The sequence below is a fragment of the Platichthys flesus genome, chromosome 14 (assembly GCF_949316205.1).
Source record: "Platichthys flesus chromosome 14, fPlaFle2.1, whole genome shotgun sequence".
Classification (NCBI taxonomy): Eukaryota; Metazoa; Chordata; class Actinopteri; order Pleuronectiformes; family Pleuronectidae; genus Platichthys; species Platichthys flesus.
The window spans coordinates 12,525,370-12,543,106 of record NC_084958.1 but is presented as its reverse complement, the minus strand read 5'-3'; the positions used below and the strand labels follow the sequence as shown (position 1 = coordinate 12,543,106).

Sequence of the window (17,737 nt, the reverse complement as noted above, 5' to 3'; positions counted from 1 at the left end):
GTTTACCTGTTCAACCCTAATGTCGAGTCACTCCTACTGATGAGACCATCCCATCAGGGACTGATGTCGAACGTATGATGAAGCACTTTTACTTAACAAGGTTGTGGAGCATTACTGATGGATTTATCTCAAAGATCCACTGTTGTTGAAAAGCCACGAGCAGTAAAATACTCCAATCTTCAGCAGTACCAATCAGGATATGAGTGTCTTTTAACAGTCATTGTTGTGTAACTGTACTAGACACCAAAAACGGACTCTCAAAAGAGCAGCCTAAATGGTCCGCTGGGGGTTTGCATATGATGTGTGTGTATTTGTGTATGTGTACACATTTGTGTTACCCTTTAAGGACCTTTTCCATCATTAACATTGACCTGAACTCAATTTCTGAGGTCCTGCATGAGGTTAGGAGTAACATGTGAATCTGTGATAGGATTTAGTTCAGTATCTGTGAAGGTTCTCACTCATCCATGTCATGGTATCGTCAGGAGTTTAGGCAACTTGACTTGGTTGTGTTTCGTGAAGATGTTTCACTTTTTATATTACAAAAAGCGACAGCTAAATTGGATAAAACAATCCCAAAGAGTTGATATTTTACTTTGTTCAATTAACTAACATTTCTCCAGCGAAGGTTCTCTCTTAATTAAGAGCATTTATCCAATTCAGCACCATTCAGTCTATCGTTTACTTCTTTAATGTGAGTGTACATTTGTTCTGGTTTTCCATATTGTGATTTTACATTTTCTACTTCTCTGTTGATGATTTCAGTATACAGAGTGGATATATTGTTGTCTGTGCCTGATCAGAGGTCAAAGCACAGAGTGTTGTATTTTGTATTTTGTAACCCTAACCTCTTCATAAGATGTTTGCTTTGTGTTTTTTCAGTAAAAGCAAAAACACAAAAGGCAGGATGTCACTGATATTCCCTCCTATCAGATCTGGAGGGTAGATCCTGTTTGTGAATGTTTCTGTTTGGGAGTTTCTGTCTGATTTCAAGGGACGTCACCATTTTATGCAAAGTGAACATTTTTAGAAAAGCTCCACTTTTGGATGAATAACTTTTGGGGAGTGGAAAGCAGAGGCATCTGGAATGCAGAAGAGTAGAAGAGCGGTTGTTTTCTATTTGGACCTTGTTGGTCTGTAGAAGTAACTCTGGTCTAATAAAATAAGACTGACTCACAATCAAATAAAGTCCCTGTACAGTGTAACAGTAACTTTACATAGCTAGATTAGTGTCTAAGGAAAAAACTGATTACATGCACATTTTCTCAATTGAACAAAGACAAAGGAAACATATTCGCACTAAACACAATTTATTATAATGTATATGTTCCAATTGTGACATGATATATTTCAATTAATGAGTTTCTCTTCATCGAGGAGAGTTTTTCTTGCACATTCTTCATCATTTAATCAGGACTATTTCAGTGCGAGCAGAGAGGCCCTGCTCACATTCACCACACTGGTTATCTGCTGGTCACTGATCAGCTCCTGTAAAGCCCCTCAGGGTGCGTGTGCCTTCTCAAGAGCATCTCAGGTGTTCATGAATTTAGAAGTGAGATAACCAGAAGCCTGTGATGTGGTAGTGATCGGTGACTTCAGTAGACAAAGAGAAAAGAGACAGTTGATCAACCTTTTTCTTTATCAATCGAATAAAGGCATTTTAATTTATTTTATATCATCAATGTTGTTCATGTTGCTTAAGAATCTTCAGCCATATCAGTGATGCTGATGTAATTTAAAGCCTAAGGAACATTTGTACTCCTTACACAAACTTAATTTGGGTTTAATGATCACTCTTTTAACTGATACAAACATTTCCATCTTTTACTCTGTATTGAATTACACTGGAGCATTATTTACTGCATGAACAAAACATTAGAACAGGTTATTTTGGAAATTTGACACCGTAGCTTTTTGTTCTGTGAATTCTATAAAAGTGATGATTATCGCATGCGTGTGAAGTCAAATTTGTCTTTCTCCTTTTGGCCTTCATTCACAAAAGAGTTAGTCCCAAGCCGGTCCTCAGGGATCCTCCCAGCAATCTTCATAATACACACCTGACGCACACAGCATGCCACTGGGTGATAGAGAGACTACTGTTCAAAACTTATACCTTTCAGCGGGTCGGCTTAGAAGTTGGCTCTGGCCCTTTAACTCCAATTATGTGCTCAAAAAGTGTACATTCTGTACTTCTATAGAACATTTTTCCCATAGGCATATATACAAACTAAACGTGTGGTTACATAAACATAAGGCTGCATGTTTCTCTTATTTAGTTTTCATTCTAATGGTTTTATATTTCAGAAAGAATCAGGGTTTTGCAGATGATGGAAGAAGCATTCACATTCTTTACTCTATAGTATTCCTCCACTCTGTCATTTTACAGCCAATCTAAGAGGCTAACTTAAGGGTTTATATATTTATTATTTTCTAAACATATGAAGGAAGACCTCACCCTTCAGATCAATCATTCAGCATCAACACATGATGATATATATAATTTACCCTGACATCTGAAAAGTAACTAAAGCTGTCACACAAATGAAATGTAAAAAACATCTACATTTATTCCTGAGGTGTAGTGGAATAGAGGTAGATAGTTGGATAAATGGCAATACTAATGTAAAGTACAAGTACGTCAAATGAAGTACAGTACTTGAATAAATTAGTTACTGTCCACCACTGGGGTTTTGTTTGCACCCTAGGGTCCAAGACCATCAATCGAAAATGTTTTATTTTAATGAGAACCGACATAATATCTATATTTATATTTCACATTACCTTAGAGGAGTTTCTGGTGTACGTTTCAATAGGTAATAAAAAATGAGGTCAAAAGTTGTTTCGCCTATAACAAAATATCATGGACATAAAAACCAGGAGAGATCAAATATTGTTTTGGTGAAACTTTAAACGCTCTGAATGCCAGCAGCAGAAACAGGTCATCACTTGTATCATGTTATATTTGTATGTAAGGTGTGAGTAGGCATAGTCTAATGGGACGTCAAAAACAAAAGACTTAAGAAAATAAACACTATTTTTGCTACTTTCTGTATTTCAAAGGTCGCGGTCGCAAAAACAAGTTAAAAAGTGTATTTTTCTTTCAATCTGTACCCTCGTCTATCACAGGCGAGCTTCCTCCTCTCACTCTCATACGCCACTCATACACCCCCCGAGGGGAGGAGTTACGGCCTTTGGGCTCTTTGGTATTTGCTGAAACAATAGAGGACCTGTCGTTTCATCTGAGTGAGGGAGGGAGTGAGTGAGAGAGAGAGAGAGAGAGAGAGAGAGAGAGAGAGAGAGAGAGAGAGAGAGAGGGGGGGAAAAAATCAAATTATAATATCAAGCTCGAGCTGCTTCCCTCAAGTCATTTTGAGAAACAGCATCACACCTCTCGCCTCCAGGCAGTGGTACAACAGAGAGAAAGGCTGAAGGCATGGGAGCAACTCAGATAATGATGCTGAAACTTTTACTTTTATTGACCGTTACAGAGGTAAGAGGACATTTATTTTCTATGGAGCAACAAAACACCTCAGAAAGCAACTTAAATATCATCGGGGCACACCAGATATTCCTGTTTTTAACATTGTGCACTTTGTATATATCCAGATAGAGAGTAGTGAATAGTTGTAGGACTTTTCAAACACATGAACACTGGCTCTTTTGAGTGTCACTGCTTTCAACAAGTGTGTGTGGCATACCCAACTGTAGCTGAATAGACAAATTCATCCCTACCTGAAAGAAATACCTGCACCGACCGGCCCTGAAATCTGTGTTGAGTGAAAGTAATGTGCAGCCTGCTGCCTCTCATGCTGCAAGAACATGATCCAGGTCATAATTAGAACATAATGTGAAATACCAACAGCCTGCTGCTAGCCCTGGAATGATGTCTTTGTCTCGAAACATCTCTCTGTATCCTGCCATTTGTCATCGGGGTTATTTCATCTTTTCATGCATTAATTTGACATGTTTCGTCTTTTTCAGATTTGTGCAGCTGAAAATGGTAAATCATCTAATTCTACACTTTCTTTTAAATACTTTGAGACAACCACAAGGTTGGATAATGGATCCCTTAATTATTCAAATACAAACTACTATTACCCCCCCCCCCTAAAAAATAAATATATATAAGTATTTTGTAAGATATCCCAACATTGTTCTCTTCTCTTATCCCCTTTAGACATGACATTGTCAGTGTTTGCGGTCACGTCTAAGACCATGACAGTGCAGTGGAGCGGGCCGCCTGGTGCCAGCTCCTACAAGATCACGGCGACCCCCAAGAACTCCTCGAAATACCCTGTCTTCGCTCAGTTCAGTGGTTACTTTGTGATGGGCTCTATCAACTCCCTGTCTGCAAACACGCTGTACACTGTGCGGATAGAGGCCATGGACAATGCTCTCAATGTCCTCAGCAGCGCGTCGACTGAGGAGAAAACAGGTCAGTAACTACAAGAAGGAGGTGATTTAGATTCAGGTACTTTATTATTCTTACAAACGGAAATGTGAATACGTACTGCTTAATATAGCAGTGGAAGTATTCAAATCCTCTACACAACTAAAAGTAACAGTGCATCAATGAAAAAAGTATTACTGAAACAAACGTACCCCATAGTATTATTAGATTAATGTACATAAAGTTCAAAGAAGGGTCTATGTCTATATCGCTGACATAGACCAGTTAATTGTATCTGCGTTTTTGTAACACGATCATAAAATATTAAGATCATCAATTAATAATCGGTTTTCATTGACATGCCAACCATTCTGTAGCTCCCATTATTTGCATTAAAAATAAACATGTAAGAGTAAAAACTACAATGTTACATTTCCTTAAATGTATTGCAAAAGAAATATAAAGATAATAACTTTACTATTTTATTAGACACATAAATACTTCATTCAATGTATATTTTCTTCAAACCAAGTACCCTAAATGTACTTAGTTACATGCTACGTGAGCATTTATCATATATTATATATACTGAGAAAATACAAAGACAATCCTAAAAGTATTCTGACCCGACTTTATCAATAACTGTAATATAAAAAATGCTTTGGTTGACAGTCGAACTATTTAACTGATTTTTCCCCTCCAGCTCCTGAGGTGCCCACCATCACACAGGTCTACTCCAAACACAGCGACAGCATCACCGTCGAGTTCAAAGAGGTCCCCGGGGCAACCAACTACATCTTGAGGGCAGAGTCAGGTGACTTCTTCTTCGAGACCAAGGTGAACAGCACCCCCGGCACCGTGATGTCTCTCCAGCCCCTCACCAACTACATGATAAGCGTCATGTCTGTCAACTCGGGTGGGAGAAGCCAGCCCTCGATTGACTTTGAGGCCAAGACAGGTACGGATAAAAAGCTTATTAGAGATGGTTATCAGTGTGTGGAGAGTGAAACGCAGCCTTTCTGTTGTTGCTGCTCGACAATAGATTGTTATCTGTCTCCGCCGGCCCTAGCGGCATGTCATTTCATGCCCATTGTCACACAGTCCCTGCTCTTTGCAGCCAAATCAGGAGGGTGGAAACTGTATCCACACCTCTGCACCATACTGTTCTTATGATATGAAAAGAGAAACCATGAGAACTAGGTCGTCTCCCGCCCTGAAGAAGAAAGGAATGTAACATAATCACAGGGATTCATTTGTTTTATTTTATAAATTTTTCAAAAAAATGGGATACAGAGCACAGAAGTAGGAAATGTGTTTCTCCAATTTGATTTTCCACTCCTCATTAGTCCTTTTTTGTCTTTGCCTGTAGTTGGGGTCGCACCACAGTTGAACACCACCTCCCCGACCAACGACACCATCCTTGTGTATTGGCCCGCGGTTCAGCAAGCCGTCCTCTACACACTCTGCATTATCCGAGAGGGTTCCAGCACCCGCACTAAAGTCAACACCACCGACACCATGGTGACCTTCGATGGTCTTGAAGCAGGGACTATGTACTGTATCAAGGGCACAGCCTGGGACGCTGATGGTCGCACTGGAGACGACCTCACTGTCTGCCAGATCACACGTAAGCCTGATAAGAGATAAGTTGAAAACCTACACTAAATCCCAATAGGTATGTTTTGTGGTGACATCCTTTCTTATGGGTTTTTCACTTTCAGGTCCACCAAGCCCAGATGTGGCCTTTGTCCAGTTGACTCAAGGTCGGTCCCTTGGGCTCGCTGTGTACTGGGTGCCAGTGCAGGGAGCAGAGACCTACGTCGCCCTTACCTCTGATGGACAAAACTGTACCTCAACAGCTAACAGCTACTGTTTCATTGTAAATGTGGAGTGTGGCCAGAACCACTCTCTTACTGTCACAGCCAACAATGAAGCCGGTTCCAGCAGCCCCTCAAACCCAGCTGAATATCTGACATGTGGGTATATCACATACAACAACGGCAACATAAAGCATATTACGTACACATTTTTTAATCCTGAACATAACCAGAAATGTTGTGTTTTATTCACACTTTCGCTCAGAAGAAGCAGTAAGTAACCATTGGCCGCAGCCAAGCTAGCTCTTCCCTCATTATTTTAGTCTTTATGCTAAGATAACCATCTCCTTGTGGTTGTATACTTGCCACACAACATGAAACTGGTACTTTTCAAATCTTAGAGCATGAAAAACCTTTTAAAAAGCGATGTCCAATTTCTTCCCTGAACCTCCATCCCTCTTTCTCTGCCAGACCCATGTCCTCCAGAGAACATCTGGGTGGAGGAGCCTGAGGCAGGCAACTGCTCGCTGGTGTGGGATGAGGTGCAGCTGGTGGAGTACTACATAGCTTTCATAAAGAGGGATGATGGGACAGAGAATTCGTGCAACACCACTGAAACCACCTGCCAGTTCTTCTGCATGTGTGGCCACACCTACCTGACCACCGTCTTCCCCTACAACCAGGCTGGCTCCAGCCCTGCCTCACAGGTCCACAACTACACCACCAGTAGGACCACCACACAGAAGCACCCACATGCATTATCACCAACCAACACATGTCTTTGTATTTAAGTCAAAGTTAATTACAACTGGTTTTGTATTTTCAGCTCATTAACTTAACCTTAACAGCCGAACATCATTTTGTAACATAAGAAAAAGCCCCAAATCCATATCATCCTGTTTGTTGACTTCCGGGTTTGTTTATCTGACATCACCGCCTCTGACTTGGTTCCAACAAAAAGACATGTACCCTCTTCTGATAGTACAAGCCCAAAATATTCACTACATTAAGAGGAACACAATTTGCGGTGGGATCACACTTCAAACTCTGCTTACATGAAGTGAAACAATGGCGATGTGGAAGGTGCAAGAAAATATATAAAAATAAGATATAAAGATATATTCACCGAGTATTATTATCATTCTCACCAATTTTTTGTATTTTCCTCCCACCCCATCTCCCCAGTTCCTTGTTGTCCACAGAATGTTACCGTACAGCTGGTTTCCACGGAAACCCTGGAGGTCATGTGGTCCCCGGTCAATGGGGCCGAGCTGTACGAGACAACAGCAGAACAGACCAACGACGTTGTGCACTGTAACGACACAGCGCCAGTGTGCGCCCTGTCTGACCTGAGGTGCAACACAGCTTACTCTGTGACAGTCACGCCTTGCAGCGAGTCTCGAGGATGCAACCGCACCTGCACAGCACACACACATGAGACAGGTATGACAAGGCTGATATAAAACACATGAGGTGAGCTGTAGGGTGAATAAATACACACCTGTTTGCATACTCATGAAATGCAACATGGTGAACAGGTAAACCCAAATAAATACTGCGTTAAAGGAATAGTTTAAAATGTTTTGAAATCTCCCTGCTTGGTTTCTTGCCAAGAACTAGACCAGTTAAATCTAACGTATGTAAAATAAAATGTGAATGAAGATGAAGGACCCTTTATAGACGGATATTGTTACCGTTGGACGTAACCAGGCTAGCTGTGTTTCTGACTCAAATTCCATCTACACTAATAGAAGTTAAGCTAATCTCGGGTGTAGGCCTATTTACCAAACAATACCAAATTTGTAATTTTTTTCTAAGAACTCACTCTGAGTTGAGAGATTTCATTGTGACTTCCCTTAATCTCTGTCTATGTTTCAACAGCTCCGTGCTCTCCAGAGATCCTGAATATGACACAGACAAACAACGCCACGTACAGAGTCCACATCACCACCCCAAACACACCCAATACAAATTCCCAAATCACTGCCACTGGACACTACGACACACACACTTGCCAAACAAGAAACAGCTCATGTGAGCTCACACAGCTGCCCTGCGGCTCGATCTATGACGTCACAGCAGTGGCCACCACAGCTGTAGGACAGAGTTTACCCGGATACAGTAAATCTTTGGAGACAGGTATGACAGTATGATTGGTTATCACCAGGATTATTGTTTATTCAAAATCAATTATATTACAGTAAATAGTTTAAAACACATGTGTCTGAAGGAGCCATGTTTTGAATTATTTGAGGTAATTAGATGTTATTTGAGTCCCTCTCACTATCCAAGTAACTATTTACGCAGATGCACAACAATATTGATTATCGTTCTATACTCCTCTCCCCAAGGTCCGTGCTGTCCAGCGTTTGTGAATGTGACCCAGGTCACGCAGGCGATGACCAACGTGACATGGTCGCCTGGCCATGGAGCTCGCTCCTATATCACCTCACTGACATCCTCGAAAGGACACGCTAAATGCCACACCATGGACTCCCACTGCCTGATGGGATGCATCACCTGTAGCACCAACTACAGCGTCCACCTGGAAGCCATCAGCAGCACAGGACACAAGTCAGAGTGCCAGTATCGTGGATTCTCATCTAGTGAGGACAAACACATAATTTGACATTGGATGTAATAATATTGAGTATTGGATTTATATGGCACCTTTCAAAGTACGTCAATTTACAGAATTAAGAAAACAAATAAGGTAATTAATGAAATAAAATGAAATGAAAAAAAAAAAAGTTAAAATAACAGTAATAATCGCAATACTTCCTGGAAATACGAGGTGATTAGCCTTTTAAGGAGTTATCAACCTTTTTCCAGAGATTGGATCTATTCCAGAGGAATTTCATATTGTGGGGATGATGTATAGTGTTGGAAGAGGTCCAAAGGTAATGGGGTGAATAAGATAATTTTGTAGGATGCAGAACTTGACCAGAAGCCAGTCAAGTTAGATGAACTCATAAAACACGATCGGAACGCCCCCACACAATTTTTCGATTGCTTAAAACACCATTCACTTTTTTGTAGGTCCCTGCTGTCCATCGGGCATCAAGCTATATCGCACGGCCAACAACTCTCTCAGGGTGCACTGGCGCTCTTCTGGCTCTCAGATCCACAACCACAGTGTAGAGTTGTATGGGACAGGAGCAAACTACACCTGCGTCGCAGCTGCTGGTCAAACACATTGTGACATCCAGGAGGATTCGTGTGGGGATGTCTATACAGTAGTGGTAGCACCAGTGACCCAGAACAGGATCAAAGTCCAATTCTGTCAGCCCAGGAAATACTCGGGTAGGTCACAAAGTAGACTCCGACATGATTAATTACACAAGTCTTCTTAAATTTGTGTTTAATATGTGTTCAATTTTTTTTTCACTTTCTCAGTTCCCTGCCCAGGAAGTAATGCTGGTATGGCTGAGTATCCTCATCACCTTTGTTAGCTGTAGTTCAAGGAACAGTCTGGCATTTTGGTTTTTACACTTGTTTACTTTCTTGCTAAAAGTTACATGAGGATTTATAAATGGGAGGGGATGGCAGAATTGGTAGGTCATCAAGGGGCATGTTCTTTTTTTTTTTTTTACTTTAGGGATCCCCCTCTCGTCCACCTACAAATTGCCCACTGTCTTTGGGGGGAGTATTGTGCCATCTAATTTCTAGGACTGGCACAATCACTTTATTAGATAACTTTTGGACAGAGCCCGACTACTTCCCAATCTCCTGAAAACTCAATCTTCAGGAGCACTCACTAAAAAAACTAACAAGCACATTTCCCTGATGCTAAACTGTTCCTTTAAAGTCTAATCAGATTGTGAGCAGTTTAAATGTTTCTGCTGCACTCATCTCTCATCTCTTTCTTTCTCTCTTAAGGAATCTCTCGTGGAAGACGAAGCTTGGATTAAATGTCGTAAGTTTCTTTGTGACTCATCTCCATCCTGATATCAGACCGTGCTGTCCTCAGACCACATGAAAACCGAGTTATGTAACATCCTGAGACAATCAGCACACTTTTCTTTACATCCCACCGTTGACTGTGAGCATATGTGAAGGAAAGTGATGAAGGCTTCTTTCACAGTAAGAGTCCATTTTACTTTGAAGGGTAAATTGTGACAACATCACCAGTATCCATAAATTGACTCTATCTATAGGGCACTGGTATAACAATAGTCGTGAATGAGAGAGCAGATAGACGGATAGCACATGCGAGGCTGATCTCTGTCTATCTTTAAGTCTGGGACATCACGTGTCTTTTTACACCAATGTACATTTCTTGTCTATAAAACCTGGAAACAATGAGAAGGGGAACTCAGGTAAATGAAGATGGAGATATGCTGTGGGAACATGACACAATGATGAGTGGTAGTAAGATGATACTTATTTATTAGCAAGTCTGACAAAGCAGCCATTTCTTGAGTGAGATGAATAAGAACGGAATCTCATGCATAACCAGGCTTTCCAAATAGTCCATGTTGATTATTTCTCTCTCTCTCTCTCTCTCTCTCTCTCTCTCTCTCTCTCTCTCTCTCTCTCTCTCTCTCTCTCTCTCTCTCTCTCTCTCTCTCTCGTATTTTTCTTGCTCTACAGTGAACAACCACCACCACCACCAACAGACCAGCATGGACACAGGACTGTTTCCTGGGAGAATCTAGTATAACCAGATGAAATATCACTCTTGTTTAGGAAATATCCCAAATTGTCTGACAAACCGTTTCTGCTGAATAAATATGACAAACAAAAGCTGAACGACTGAATTAAACAATTTCAAATTTTATATTTTTGCTGTACAATTCGGACAGTTATCTATTATTAACGCAACTTTATCTACAAATAAATGCATCGGAGGCAAAAATGGAAACTTGTCAGTGAGCACCCTCACATGAAATCATGGCAATTATCATGTGAAAACAGAACTAATTTGAAATTACATTTTAGAACTTCTCCAAGTAGAAAACCTCCTTATGGCTGCTGTCTTATCTGGGCTGTGAAGCAGGTTGTTGACCTGAGAAGAGGGTCACAGGTAGAAGGAGGGCAGCAGGTATCCATCACTGTGGCCTGGAGTCATGCATGCCAAGTGGATGATACGTCTGATCAGATTGCTGAAGACAGATTCAGTGTTACCTCTGATTTCACTGGATTTGTTTTCTCTGACTTGACAGACGACAACAATAAAAAACATTGTTTCTGCATTACAGCATCGTGTTCTGTCATTTTATTTCTCTCCTATACAAGAGGTAGACATTTTCTGGTGTCTTGGTTTATGGAATACATGATGAGTTGACTATCACTGAGTTGCACAGTATGATAAAAAAAAAAAAACACTAAATATAACTGAACATCTCCAGCTTATTTCATTGTTTATCTTTCTTAACTGTCAAACTTTAGAGTTAGAAGTAAGAATAAAATGGAGCAGAATGTCACTACTTTTCAATATCATCTATTCATTTCTTCAGTTTTTTATCTTTACCGATTATCATTTTATCATTTGAGATTTATGAAATTTTTGATAGTTTTTCTTCAGTTCCTGCACATTTTGCTCTGTTCGTGGATAGGGAGGGTATTAAAAGCACTTTATATAATGCTCTTTGTATTTTATGGAAAGTGCTATAGAAATAAAGTTAAACAGATTGGTTTATAATTGAAATACAAAAGCTTATCATCAGCTTGATAACATTCTTCGATGTCTCCATTATACTGTGGTTATCCAGTTGAAAGTTGAAAGCATGAATATTTTCATCATAAGGCTACTGAATAGTCTGAGAACCACCAAAGTCATTAGGATTACAGCATCTGGAGACCATGAATATTTCATATCATTCATCAGACCCAAATGATGCACCGACAATATTGTAACACCGTGGTACTGGCCTTGATATCTAAATGTGTGTCTTGGCTGTTTTTCTAACTTTGAATCACTAAGAGTTTGATGTAAACACTTTAATATTAACTATGGGCTTCATCCCACTTAAGCTCAATATTAAAGAGTGTACAATGGATATATTTTTCTCATTCTTCGTGATTTATTTAGGTAAAATATTTGTTTTGAAAGGAAAAAACTGTTTCGTTGTATTGTATAACTGATCACGTGTATCATTGCCAAGACAAGAATGATGGTCAAAAAACACAATTCCCAGGCTCAATTTACAAAAAGGTGCTTGTATTCAAGGATCCTTGGCTCCTGCATCGAAAGTTACTGGACACCCACAATTGGATGAATACTGCTAAAGTCAAAAACATGCCACCAGGAAGAGCTCAGAGCCGAGACGGAGGTGTGGACCTATTATAAATTCCAATTTCCAATCAAATCAAAGTTTATATCATTACAAGAATGATTACAGATGCCAATCGTCAAAACATCTCCGAGCTGATGACGAGAGCAAACACTTTTGTTCCTGTCCCATTTGCACCAGCCAACACATTCCAAAAGCCAGCCATTATAGAATGATGACTAATGAGCATTTCTAAGACAAGATGACATCAATCCGGAAAGGATGTAGTGGAGGGACTTGGGGACTTGAGACTTGGGTCAATTCACCTTTTGGTGTGTCATACAAAGGAGATCATGTTGCCTCACAGTTACCAATCCTGTGTTTATACAAGGAAGGCAGAATTATTAAAGAAAAACAGATTTAAGGGAAATCAGTGATGCAATTTCTGTGTGTGTGTGTCTTTTTATACTTCAAAGCAACATTGGTCCAGTTCAGACAAAGACTCCAAACTTATGAGAAAGATAAATAAAATCTTCCAGGGACATGGAAGACGCGCAGTTTGAGCATAATGGGGTGGGGGATTGCCCACACCTCCACCAAACAAGCCACATACTTCCTTCTCATGATGACAGGGAGCCCACAGGCATCTACCTGTCCTCTGTCAGGACCTCCTGATTGGTTCCCATGGAGTTGATCTACAGCGGTCAGCCTTTACAGATTTCAGATGAGCTGCTGAGTGCTAAACACACGTCTGGATGTAACTTCCTGAAGCCTTCACACTAACAAAGGATAAGATGTGGACGTTGTATTCATCAGTCGTTCTTTTGTCTGTCATACAGGTAATTGTACATTTTCCTTCAGTTATTTTTGTTGTATCATTATCATTAAATTATTTTGTTATAGTACTTCATTAATTCACTTTGTCTTTTTTTTTTTAGATACAACATGTTTCCGCCACAGGTGAGTCTTTTGATTGATTTCAGAAGCACCATCCCCAATCAGGGACGTGGGATGGGTTGTCACTTTTACAGTGAATCAAATATTAGCCCAATGAATTTTCATTTCTTTTTAGTTCTGCTAGTTCAAAGAAAATACTGAAAGTAAAGTAGATAAAGTAAAAGCAGTTGATTGTGGTCAGTTATTCATCCAATTAAGAGTAAACTCTCCTAGTGATCAGTATTTCTAATGAACCAGCATGTGGACATGAGTGATTATGAGATATTCATCTTCAATGTGTTCCCCATCCAGACAATTGAAGAGTTGGGAGAGTAGAATATTTAACAATATGGTTGTAATTGATAACAACACATGCACATGTCTCAATCACACAAGGGCCACCAGCTCTCCAGTAGTAGACATCACTGTAGTTTGTATTGACATCTTCTCTGAAGCAGTTCTTAGTGTTTTTAATGCTCTTTTTGTGCCTTTAGCTCATTGCCTTACAATTTATGCTTTTCAATTTGTGAAGCCTCACACATTTCTATGCAAAGCACTTTGAACTGCTCAATAATGGCGTTATCTTTTATGTGTGAAAACAATAATCCTAAATGGACAATATAATATGAGGTTTTCTGGTTAAAGATAATATTGCTGATTTTACACCGCTGATATTATTATAATATTATAATGTTTCTTTTTCTTTTTTCACACTGTAAAGAGTATTTTACGATGTAAAATAAATTAAAATCTCTGCTCTACTGCTTATAAATATGTCAAATCAGCTATTAATTTCTTCTTCTTTTTTTCAGGATGTAATATTTCGTCAGTGACATCTCCGTCAGCATCTACACTGAAGGTGATGTGGAGCAGCTACCCCACAGCTTCATTTTACCTGGTGGAATTGAAGGTTGTGAACTCAAGCGATTTCGCCACTGTGGCTGTGATGCAGTCAGCACCCAGCACAGAGAAGCTGGTTCAGGGGTTAAGACCCGGACGTGTCTACCAAGTTACACTAAAGGTCCTTGAGTTTTGGAACGTTGTGTGTCAAGATGTGGAAATAGCCATGACAGGTAAAGACACACTTTGAAAAAAGGTCCATTTAAATAAGTCAGAAAAATCCCTTTGTTGAGTAACCCTGAACTCCTTATGTTACATTTCCACAGTGCCCGCCACATCTCAGATCACCTATTCCAAAGCTCTTTCAAGTACCTCTATAGAGTTTGAGTGGTCTAACGTGATGGGGGCGGACAGCTACACCCTGTTTGTGGAGAAGTTGTTTGTATTTCCCATAATCCAATACAACCAGACCTTCACAACCCTGAAAGGACAAGTGAACGGCTTGTCACCTTCCACAACCTACAGCTGCTACATCTACTCCTCCAACATTGCCGGGAGTGGTGCCAAAAGCAGTATAAGGTCAATCATGACGTGTAAGAGCACACAAAATGCTGATGTAGTTGACCCTAAATCACTTATGTCTAAAAGGAATTACCAGCTTGACTGTCAGAAAGCTACTTAACTGCAAGTCATGTGTGAACCATTCATTCAAGTTATACAAAATCATAGCGGGTGATCTCTAACAACATGAGAGTAACACCTGTATTTTCTCTTGGAAGTGGTGCAGCCACCAACTGTTGTTGCCCTCGTACCACTGGGAATCAGCTCGGCTCACGTGACGTGGGGCTCTGTGAGTAAAGTTCTGCTTTATCAAGTGACTGTGAGCGACAACGACAACCCCAGCAACACGCCAGTCATCAAAGAAACTTCAGGCACATCCATGGACATCACCAACCTTGAGCCCTGCTCCACCTATACAGTGGGAGTTTCGTCAGTTAACGTCTTCCTTGAGCCTGGGGAGCCCATAAATGTTAACCACACTACATCTAGTGAGTATTTTAACAAAGGGATTAATTCACACATTCTCCCTTTAAAGCTGGTGTTGAGTTGTATCGTTAAATTTAATTTCATCATTGTTTAATGTGTTAAAAACGCTTTTCAGAAATACATTATCAACTGATGCAGTCTATGAAATGGTAATGTTTAGTGAAGGGGACGAAACATGGAAAACAAGTATTGGTATGACATAGGGAGGCACAATCAGCTTCAATCTTTATAAAACAGGTACCATAAAGTCAGGACAGGGTCACTTGAGGGACCCATCAGATTTCAGCTGGAGTCGGAGCTGGAGTAAATTTAAATTTATGAGCTGATAAAAATATGGGAAAAACACAAAGAATGTAGAAGGCAAAACAATGTTACTCTTGTTTTTTGAGCTTTCAAAGGGAGCCTGCAGTGGACTCAAGATTAATAAAAACATAATTTTCATCTCTTCCCACACTTTTCCTTCAGCCATTAACCCGGTGACGACAATCTCCGTGAGCTACAACTGCTCCAGTGGCATGGTGACGGTGACCTGGGATTTGGTGTTTGGGGCCAACTCGTACAGGGCAACAGCTGTGGACAGCAGTGACCAGTCCTTGAACTGTACATCGGCCTCCACCAGCTGTCAAATCACCCACCTCAATTGTGGCGAGAAGTACCAGGTCCGTGTCACGGCCATCTCCGACGACTGCAGCAACACCTCGGAGGCCTCTGCCATGTTCGAGACAGGTGAGCGCATGAAGGGGACCAATAAACGTGGCTTGTATTCGTCTGTCAGTCCCTTTTCAACGTGTTCTTTGTCTGTGCTTAATCACCTGTCTGTGTATGTTTTGCACATGTATGCACACACTCATGTTACACATCTGGACAAAAACAGTAATGTAAGTTCTATTTCTCTGACCCTCCACCGTAAGTCTGTCCTGAGGGAGGCTGTTTAGGTTTCGCCCATGGTGTCCCGTGCTCTTTTCTCATGCCGAGCAGTGATACACACCCTCTCATTAGCCACAAAGACCTGCCACCTAACACCAGTCAATCTAAAGATCTATACAGTCTACTGCAATCAGGGACTTATCCCAAAGGTCAGCTTTAGTATCAGTGTGAAGAGAGACAAGGTGAAGGAGACACACGTACAGTCCGCCTTGGGGGATGATCTCATATCCTCACACAGCCAGCAACACATCTTTGTTTCATTCTGATGAAGACATTTTACTGCAGTAGAAGTACATATATATCAACAAAAATGTACACTACTAAAAATACCATTAACTTTTCTAATTTCTTTTAAATATACTTTGAGTATAAATGTAAAAGTACTTGCTATGTGAAGCCTATTCCCTATAGTGAACGGTCTCCTAAATCATTATAACTGAGTCTCTGCCTCTTCTGAATTCACTGGTGAGTGATGCTGCTGCAAGAGGCCGGGTCTAATGTTACCTGACTGCTGTGATTGGATCAATCGACCGATTCACCTCTTGTCATTGACTACTTATACAAATATAAAAGCCAATGTGGACATGTAAAGTATTGTATAGTCTAAATATAGAGGACTAGAAGTAAAAGTGGAAAGAACCCCAAAATAATTCTACTTGAATTCAAAATGGTGTTGTACAAAGTTGACTAACTATTATAAAAGATTTCCTCTCCACCACTTTGCATCTAATTCCCCATTTATTGTGGAATCCTGTCTGATTCTCGGTCTCCTCTCTGTTGCCTTCAGTCCCCTGTGCTCCAGTCGATCTCCAAACTCAGCACGAATGCTCCAGCAATCTGATCCTCTTTTCCTGGGCGCCCACCAACAAAACCTTATACTACGTGGCCACAGCGGTGGACGACGCCGGCGGAGTGACCGAGTGCAGGACGGTTGACACCGTGTGTTACTTCTCTAATGTCAACTGTGGACGGTTCTACAGGTACACCGTGTACGCCATCAGCACCGGGTGCAACAGTGAAGTCAGCCAGCCCAAGTCCGTACAAACCGGTAAGTAGAGACTTGATTTGGTTTGTTTACACACAACAGACAACAAATTTTAACAAAATCACTTTGATCATATTGCACTGTATAATATTCTTTCCACGAGAAGACACAAACAATGAGGTTTGAGATAAATGACATCACTAGGAAGTCACAATGAAGTCAGAAAATTACATCAGGCACAGTTTGAAAATGCTTTTTCAAGGAATTGCTGCATTCTATAGGAACATATACACTACCTCAGGTTTATAAAGATTGAAAAATTATTTAGGATCATATGGTGGGAATAACATCATAGTGACATCACTATAAAGTCAGAAAATGACGTCATATAGTGAACTAATGCTTTACATTTCGCAACCAATGTGATTAGAAATAGGGCATACACCTTACTCATCATCAAGTTATGTCAGGATGTCATTTTTTCTAGAAAAATAAATAATTAAAAAAAATAGCCCCCAATTAATAACTGAAACAGAACATACCTATTGTTGAATATAAATCATGATAATGATGGAATTTA

The 17,737-nt window shown here is 40.4% G+C and overlaps 1 protein-coding gene across 1 annotated transcript; it reads left to right on the top strand.

The window, feature by feature from the left end:
* Positions 1-3,433: 3,433 nt before the first annotated feature.
* Positions 3,434-11,368, top strand: fndc7a (fibronectin type III domain containing 7a). The gene is made up of 14 exons (XM_062404909.1): positions 3,434-3,490; positions 3,982-4,000; positions 4,178-4,435; positions 5,094-5,348; positions 5,760-6,017; positions 6,112-6,366; positions 6,679-6,933; positions 7,393-7,650; positions 8,089-8,346; positions 8,559-8,813; positions 9,247-9,510; positions 9,604-9,627; positions 10,087-10,123; positions 10,801-11,368. Exons 1-13 carry the CDS (start codon positions 3,434-3,436, stop codon positions 10,116-10,118), a joined length of 2,448 nt encoding a protein of 815 aa, XP_062260893.1. The 3' UTR covers positions 10,119-10,123; positions 10,801-11,368.
* The last annotated feature ends 6,369 nt before the right edge of the window (positions 11,369-17,737 follow it).

Bases quoted from the DNA above. Each gene is read 5' to 3' on its own strand.
- fndc7a (XM_062404909.1), top strand. From the start codon at position 3,434: ATGGGAGCAACTCAGATAATGATGCTGAAACTTTTACTTTTATTGACC. The intron at 4,436-5,093 runs GTCAGTAACTAC...TTTCCCCTCCAG, and splicing joins GTCGACTGAGGAGAAAACAG to CTCCTGAGGTGCCCACCATC. The intron at 8,814-9,246 runs GTGAGGACAAAC...ACTTTTTTGTAG, and splicing joins GTATCGTGGATTCTCATCTA to GTCCCTGCTGTCCATCGGGC.